This window comes from Haematobia irritans, chromosome 5 (assembly GCF_050003625.1).
Source record: "Haematobia irritans isolate KBUSLIRL chromosome 5, ASM5000362v1, whole genome shotgun sequence".
Classification (NCBI taxonomy): domain Eukaryota; kingdom Metazoa; phylum Arthropoda; class Insecta; order Diptera; family Muscidae; genus Haematobia; species Haematobia irritans.
The window spans coordinates 58699493-58708545 of NC_134401.1; the positions used below are offsets into that span (position 1 = coordinate 58699493).

Sequence of the window (9053 nt, forward strand, 5' to 3'; positions counted from 1 at the left end):
AATTTGAGTCGCTTGGCTTTGTGGTCGCCTTCTTCTGATTATTGTTTAATGGAGATGGCGAGATTGACCCCGACGTTTTACGCCACGCTTTACATTCCCGGGAAAGATGTCCAGCCTTATCACAGTTATAGCATTTCATTCTAGATTTATTTGCTTGCTGCTTCATTTCTTGCATTATCTGCTTTAGAGCCTCTTTTACCAATTCAATGACCGATTTCGATTCTTCACACTCGGTCTCTACTCTGCGTACTTTGTGAATTTGAGGCCGTGCCAGCAATCTCGCAGTCTCTTGTACAAGTGCAAATGTTACTGTTTCTGTGAATGTAGCTTTTTGTGCGGCATATGTTGCACATTTTATATCTGGGTCTCGAATTCCATTGACGAAGGTTTCAATCTTGATGCGGTCCACAAGAGGATGACTCTCACCTGGGTATGTCAAAAGCACTAGCCGCTCAACTTCTGTTGCGAAATCTTGTAGGGTTTCATTCGATTTCTGGATTCTTCCTCTCAATTCCATTCTGAAGATGTCCTGCTTGTGCTCTCCACCATACTTGCGTTGAAGTGCCGCTATTACTTCATTATAGTTATTTCTAGAAGCAGCGGGAATGCTTTGTATCACATCAGCAGCATTGCCCTTTAATGCCAATAGAAGTTCAATTGCTTTATCATCGTCATTCCACAAATTTCTACAAGCAACCATTTCGAATTGAAATTTGAAGACATCAAATGACGTTGAGCCATCGAAAACAGGAGTTTTGATTTTTGAGCCCTCGATGACGCGCATTGGACCACCTTTAATTTCCAGCTCTGACATTTTTTTCTCGATGTGCAGAAACTTCTCATCATGAACCATAATTTTCTCATCCACGGAAAGAACTTTCTTATCCAATTCCACAATTTGATTTTCTATATGGTCCACACGTTTCTCCATGCCTTCAGAAATTTGTTGTAATTTTTCGTTGAGAATTCTAGAATTTTCGTCGAATTTTTCTTCCAATTTTCTAGAACTTGCTTCCATTTGTAGGGCATTTTCTTTAAGCAATTTTCTAGAATTTTCTTCCATTTTTCTAGAATTCTCATCCATGATTTTTCTAGAGTTTTCTTCCATCATTTTGCTCAAAACATTGAGCATTGATGTGTAATCCACAACACTCGAAGCCACAGATGGAGTTTCTACACTGCTTGTATTGACGAGTATTGATTCATCAATGTCTTCCTTATAATCAAACTCATGCGTCGCAATGTCCATATTACGCCGTTCAAACTCTTCCAGTAGACGCTTTTGAAGCTGGGCCTTATTGCCTGTTGTCGGCAGCTCCAGTTTGCTCAATTCCTTTTTTAAGTCTTCCACACGAAGCTCATTAAACTTCATTGTAGATTTTTTTTCGTTATCCCACTTCTGACACCAATTGTTACGTTTTTATATTTAGGCGTTTTTAATTACCGGACAATTAAAACACAGTTCTTTTAAATAACGACAATCTACAATTTATTTACTATGACTTCACACTTTACAATTCGTTCACACTGAAGTTATTCGTTTGACGCTTTAATTAAGACTGACTCGTTAGCAGCATGCGAGCGCTTTTATATATGACGGTGTGGCAATACGAGAACATTCTGGTAGCACTAAAATATTCTGGCAACGCCAGATATGCTAGAAGGATCTACGACCATTAAGTTGTTTACCTGGTGGCTGCCAAACACATACACACTCACATAGATATATGCTCGCATTACTACAACAACAACAATAATGACAATAGACAATGAGATGAAATGAGAATGCAGAATAACAAAGCAAAGGGGTTGCTATTCTATGAGAGAGTAAGAACTAACATTTCGGTAAGCAAACAAAAGAACATAAAAGAAATTCAGGAAAATACTAGAAAATGAATAGATGATTCCAACAAGTGATAGCAAAATTTTATCGTTACAATTTGAAATTTTAAATTAACGGAAACCAATTTAAATAAACTTATATCTATAATTATCAAATTCGTAACAATATTTAACATAACTTTTTTATTAATAACATAATGATGTTGATTTACAAGTGGCAAGTTACATGTTGCAGCGCCTATCAGCCAGTACCCTGCCAACATTTTTTGAATTTGGGGACTCTTTTGAGAATCCCCACTACGTCGAAAACAATCATATACGACATCAAAAACTCGTCGGAAAAGCGCCGTCACTATTGAGAAGTTGTACCACGCCAAGCTACTACAAACATGTTTCGCATGAGTGCAATTATTAGGTGCCTTTATAGATCAATTTAGAACGACGCCAAAAAGGGACCCTCCAAACAATCAGAAAAAGTGCATTTTAAGATATTTTCACAATTTTAAGCGTATAATCTATGTTTTCAGAACTTTATTTTCGTTTTTATTTAATTAAAATATAACAAGCTGGTTGCGCTTGGCGTTTCACAAAAAAAAAAATGGCTTTTTTAACAGTAGGGATGGCAAATTACTTGCATGTACTTTTTGATGTACCTTTTCATGATGGTTGAAGTGACATTTACGAGTCTGTGGTAACGATGAGGTTGAAATGGAACTTTGAAATGCTGGCAGGGTATTTTTATTCTCGATTGAGGCAGCGTGTCTGTAAAATATCTGAAAAACTATCCCTTTATTCCATTTGCAAAGTAAAAAAGTTGTCCTCCAATATACCTTTTACAATTTTAAGCGAAATAACTGTTTTCAGCACTTCTTTATCGATTTTATTTAAATAAATTTTAAGAACCTAGTTGCGCTTGGTGTTTCACAAAATATAAAATGGCTCTTGTAACAATAGTGATGGCAAAATACTTTCATGTACATTTCATACTTTTTCATACGCTTCCCCCATCACAGTTGGCGATTGTTGCACTGTCACTTACGAGTCTGTGGTAGCGATGAGGATGAAATGGAACTTTGAAATGCTGACAGGGTACATACCGTTCAATGCGTTATATGCGTCCGATGATTGAAGAGTTGAAATTTCTCTTTGAAATCAAAAGCTTGAATAGTCTGCCGCAGACAGAAAACATCAACCCTTCCATCAACGCACGGATTGACGCATGGTGTGTAATTCAACCTTTAATCCGTTTAAATGCTGTAATATGCAGGTTTTTTTGCAAATTGATACAGGAATGCGTTTGCTTACATTTCTGCTAATTTTAGCAAAGAGAGCAAAATCCCTTTTTAATCTACTGCACGGTTTTACTGGTAAAGTACGGAAAAAGGCCTATTATCATATACAAAACTCAGTGTGTAAATATAACCATAGCGACAGGCGGTAGGCGAAACATTTTTGCCGCAACGGCAACTACAATAAGCTTGACGGCGAATAATTCCCTTTTTCACGTTTCTTAGCGTTTTTGTTGTCAATACAGCACGCTTTGACAATATTAAACAATGAAGTTGAATAAATACATACAATGGCTTGTTATTTGTTGAGTTATTTCAAGAAAAAATAATCTACACGTGTCCAGGCAACAGCAATTCCTAGTGGTGAGTTAAAAAAAATGATAAGCGATGGCAACACTATACCAGTTTTCGCCAAGGAGTTAGAATAAGTTTTAATTTAGCGACACGCCGCTAGCCGTCACGGTATTCCGTCGCGGATTTTGGGCTTCCCATAAGAAATACACGTAAATAAGTGTTCGCCTACCGCCTATCGCTATGGTTATAAAGGGTGATTTGTTAAGAGCTTGATAACTTTTTTTTTTAAAAAACGCATAAAATTTGCAAAATCTCATCGGTTCTTTATTTGAAACGTTAGATTGGTCCATGACATTTACTTTTTGAAGATAATTTCATTTAAATGTTGACCGCGGCTGCGTCTTAGGTGGTCCATTCGGAAAGTCCAATTTTGGGCAACTTTTTCGAGCATTTCGGCCGGAATAGCCCGAATTTCTTCGGAAATGTTGTCTTCCAAAGCTGGAATAGTTGCTGGCTTATTTCTGTAGACTTTAGACTTGACGTAGCCCCACAAAAAATAGTCTAAAGGCGTCAAATCGCATGATCTTGGTGGCCAACTTACCGGTCCATTTCTTGAGATGAATTGTTCTCCGAAGTTTTCCCTCAAAATGGCCATAGAATCGCGAGCTGTGTGGCATGTAGCGCCATCTTGTTGGAACCACATGTCAACCAAGTTCAGTTCTTCCATTTTTGGCAACAAAAAGTTTGTTAGCATCGAACGATAGCGATCGCCATTCACCGTAAAGTTGCGTCCAACAGCATCTTTGAAAAAATACGGTCCAATGATTCCACCAGCGTACAAACCACACCAAACAGTGCATTTTTCGGGATGCATGGGCAGTTCTTGAACGGCTTCTGGTTGCTCTTCACTCCAAATGCGGCAATTTTGCTTATTTACGTAGCCATTCAACCAGAAATGAGCCTCATCGCTGAACAAAATTTGTCGATAAAAAAGCGGATTTTCTGCCACTGATTTTGGTAATAAAATTCAATGATTTGCAAGCGTTGCTCGTTAGTAAGTCTATTCATGATGAAATGTCAAAGTATACTGAGCATCTTTCTCTTTGACACCATGTCTGAAATCCCACGTGATCTGTCAAATACTAATGCATGAAAATCCTAACCTCAAAAGAATCACCCTTTATTTACACACTCATAATGCTGAATGTAGCAAAGCTCCACGATTATTAACCTATAGCAAAGCGCTTTTCATTGTGTTTAAAGTTTGGTGCTTTGTTATCATCTTCTGCTGAATGCTGTAAATACGACTCATACGTCAAAATCAGCTGTTAGCTTTTAATTTAACTCTCCGATAGTTCTCGACGCAGATTTGCTATGAATTGAATATTCTATTTATTTCGCAAAGTAAATACCGATATAAATATAAATGTTGACATGGAAAAGACCTACGGTAAATACCTATTTTGTTTATCAATGTTGATACTAGCATTGGGGCAACTGGTCGTTGGTATGCTTGGTAAGAATTCGGCTATACAAGGTAGTGGATGTGGTGGTTTCACATATTCTTTGAATTTTAGGGGATGCTCACCATCCACCATTAAACGATATAGTCACAACCCAGGATATCATCGCAGGAGATGTTTTCTTCGAGATAACTGAACCTTATCCCCTCGAGTATACTTATCGTTTGAGGCCATCTAAAGATTTTGGAACTTCGTTTTCTTCTCAACGTTTGGAAGGAGTAGCATTGGTACCTACCATTCCATCCGATGGTTGTACTAAAATTGAAAATAAACGGGCATTGCGTGGCAATGTTGCTCTTATTGATAGAGGGTAAGTCTTAATGAAAAGTGATATATATAAACCCTTAGGATCATTGCTTATCTTTGTCAAGCAGATAACAAAACATCTCCTACACTACTACACAGGTAGATAGTGTCTTCATTCTTATTCTATTCAGTTTTGGATTGGCGTATGGCAAGTTAGTATTCCAACACATCCAAATATTTTGGAATTTTCTTGATCAGAATGTCCATTGCATATCGGGAAACCTATACATTTACGTGCTTCATCCAAATTTGCACCAAAGATCGCACATTTAGGGAGAATGTTAATTTTACTCTCATTGAAAAAAAAAACTCAAAGCATTGTGAAATTTTGCACCTGATCATAAGATCATATCTGGTGAAAACGTTTAGGGAAGCTATATCTAAATGTGAATCTAAAAACATTTTTGTGTCAATTTTAAAATCGATTGGTTTAAAACTACGCCTGCACAAACAAAATATTTTTTTGATTCAATTACGAAATTAATTGAACCAATTAATTTTTTAATTGAAATGTCTTCAATCACGAAAATGGTAGTGTCAATCACAAAAATTTTATTGATGTTGATTGAAAAACTCAATTAATTTTTTAATTAAAAAAGGTACATATACTCAATTACTTTATGAATTGGTTTAGAGTTTTTATTTGGAATAACAATTGATTGTTTGAAATACATTTAAACCCATTTCCTGCCATTGTACTCGCTTGGGTACAGAAAATTGGTAGCATTTAATATCGCAAAACTTTGTTTATAAATGAAATTAGGCCACATTTCTTTCTGTTTTTTGTTTTTTGTTTTTTATGTTTTATGTTTTATGCTTTTTGATTTTTGTTTTTTATATTCTTTAACTGTAGTTAAGTGTAAATATATAAATGAATTTAAATTTGTTTTTTTTTTTTTTATTTTAAATGGTCTTGGCGTTTAATGGGTTACTTAAAAAAAATTAAAAAAATTGTTCATCATTTTTTTTAACTGACTTAATATTCGGAATTTGATTAAAAAGTTAATTATATCAATCAATTTTTTAATTACAAATTTTAAAATTTTCAATCATTTACTTAATTAACTTAATGTTTCTATCTTGATTAAAAAGTTAATTGTATCATTAATTTATTAATTGAAACAATATTCAACTTCAATTAACTTTTTAATTGGAAATATTTTTTTTATTTAACTCATTTTACAACCAAGCCAAAATGGCCATATACGGTTACAGGGTTACTCAAAATAAAGGATTACATTAAATTTACTTAAAAAAACAATTATAAAAATAATTAGGACTACAATCAAGGACTGCAAAAACTTGACATATAATTACACCTTAATACTAAGTATATATCTATATGTAGACTACGTTACAAAAACAATTTGATATATAAATATAAAAATTTAGGAATTGATTACTACTCTCAAATGCCTACTAACGCAGGTTATTCACCAATAAGTTTTATTTTGGTGATATTTTTTTCTGTGCACACAGAAGGATATTTAGAAATACAAAACTTAGCCACACAATTTCAGTATGCTCTCCAAGAAAGTATTTGATTGGCCCACAATGTTCCAATAATCCGCTGTTGTTTTATTGGCTCCTGCCATCCGTAATGCCGTTCAAGTCGTTGCCAATCTCCACCAACCCAAAAAGTTTCATCTGCTGAGAAACTTTTCCTTGGCGGTGGTACGTTTGTGAGCTCTTTGGTCATTCCAACTTGGGTCTTGTATCACATCCGTGAATACCGTGGAAGGAAGTAAATATCAAACTCTTGCTTTGGAAAACTTTATAATTTAGTCAAATTATGTGTTAATATGATTAAAAAATAGGAACGTTTTGGTGGGTAACCGAACTAAAGTGCTAACAGAATAAAATTCAAAGGTGTTGTCTTTCGTAGCCTTCTGAAGGATTTATTTATTACTCTGCATTTTGTTTGCATGTTTTAAAACGTGGAGGGATATTTCTTCTGGAACGATTCTCATCCCCAAGTCTCGATGCAAGTTCGAGTTGCGTACATACTAGGGCCAAAAATTGTTAAACGGCCTTCGACGTGATGAGGCCGATTGAACGAAGCTTAATCTTTTTAGTAGCTTTAGGTCTTTGTCTTTGATTTGGATGTTTATAAGTGTCTATATTTTTCTGATGTGGTGGAAAACAAAAAATGAAGATGACGTTTTTATGAAGAAAAAGTTTAGCATGGAAACATTCTGTATTGCAAATATTGATGAGAAACTGTTTCGATGCAGCAAATTCTTAAACCGGCAAGTGTAGTCCAAGATTTGAAAATAATTATTTTTTAAAGGGGATAATTAAATGAAATTTATTAATATTATTATTATTATTTATTTATTATTATTATTTTTATAATATTAACGTATAGTACTCCATACCTTTTTAATTATACTTTTTAAGAGAATCGGTCGGATTTTGCAATTTTTATTAACAGCGTCTTCGACTTCGTCGTCTTCGGCAAAAAATCGATAATCGGCCACGAATTCTTATTCGGCGTCAAGAGGGCGATTAACCGAATCCGAAGCTTTTTGAATAATTTATTTCATATCGAATTATCCGAGTGTTTAACTTATCTCAGCCAAAACACCCAGTACAAATAAAAAGGGAACAAATCTTGTTTGTCGTTATAATAGCAAACTACAAAATTGTCTGTTAGTTCTGAAAGAATATTATAAGACATGGACTGGACTACTTTTATTTTTTTTTGTTGTTTTTATGCCTATTTCTATTTGATTCTAATGACAATACTTTTTCTTTTACAGAGATTGTTCATTTCTAACTAAAACTATAAATGCGGAAATGGCTGGAGCACATGCTGCTATAATAACTGAATTTAATAGCGAATCGAGTGAATTTGACTATTATATCGAAATGATTCACGATAAAACAGACAGGGACGTACAAATACCAGCTGGCTATTTGCTTGGTAGAAATGGAGTTGCAATTAAGCTTACCCTGCAACGTCTAAAACGATCCTATGCCCGAATAAATTTGCCGGTAAATTTAACATTTGTCCCGCCATCGAAAATTAATCATCCCCCATGGCTTGGATGGTAGCTGAATGAATTGACGAAAAATACTCTATAGTACAATGAGTTGAAAAATTACTCTTCGTTGCAAAAAGTGATTACTTTAAACCAAAGTGCATTCTACCATAAGTTTACATATTACTGACTATTTATTGATTTTTAATTTAAAAATTTCTAAAATTATAATTCTCTAAAATTACAATTTTAAAGAATGAAATTTAGAACACCATAATTGGGCTGCTGTTGTTTTAAATTGTTTTTCTGATCTTTCAATACAAATGTGATTCATTTCTATTGTCATCAGTCCATAACTTGAATTACAATGTTTATGTTCCTTTCCTAAAAAAATTCTTGTCAAATGCTTAGTTCAATTAATTTAAATTGTAAATAAATAAATATTTTCTTAATCGTTCTTGTTTTCTGATATCTTGAGGAAGCTGAGGTTATAATTCCTATGTCGATGGTGACTTCGCCCGCGATTCATTTTGATTAATTGGTGAAATGGAATGTACGTTTGCTATGGGATGTGGGATTGCTATCGAAATTCAAAATAAACTGAGATGCGGTAAAGCTGCTACGTAATTTTTAACCTTGACTAAATACAGTGAAGTGCGGATATTGTCTGGATATGTCTGTACATACGTATGATAGAACTTTTAAAATAAGTCTCCAGATACATATAGGAGTATCTATGTAATGCTTACTTCAAGTGTTGGTCGGCTCATACGAAAGTGATAAAAAATATATATATCATCCGGATATTGTTTGAC

At 34.4% G+C, this 9053-nt stretch overlaps 1 protein-coding gene and 1 pseudogene across 1 annotated transcript; both read left to right on the plus strand.

The window, feature by feature from the left end:
* The first annotated feature begins 4751 nt into the window (after positions 1-4751).
* On the plus strand, positions 4752-8690 carry LOC142240281 (PRADC1-like protein). Its single transcript, XM_075311979.1, has 3 exons — positions 4752-4941; positions 5003-5258; positions 8017-8690. The coding sequence occupies exons 1-3, from the start codon at positions 4860-4862 to the stop codon at positions 8309-8311; spliced, it is 633 nt and encodes a 210-aa protein (XP_075168094.1). The 5' UTR covers positions 4752-4859; the 3' UTR covers positions 8312-8690.
* LOC142240282 (uncharacterized) lies at positions 6369-7495 on the plus strand (annotated as a pseudogene).
* Positions 8691-9053: the final 363 nt, after the last annotated feature.

Bases quoted from the DNA above. Each gene is read 5' to 3' on its own strand.
- LOC142240281 (XM_075311979.1), top strand. From the start codon at position 4,860: ATGGAAAAGACCTACGGTAAATACCTATTTTGTTTATCAATGTTGATA. The intron at 4,942-5,002 runs GTAAGAATTCGG...TTTGAATTTTAG, and splicing joins ACTGGTCGTTGGTATGCTTG to GGGATGCTCACCATCCACCA. The intron at 5,259-8,016 runs GTAAGTCTTAAT...TTTCTTTTACAG, and splicing joins GTTGCTCTTATTGATAGAGG to AGATTGTTCATTTCTAACTA.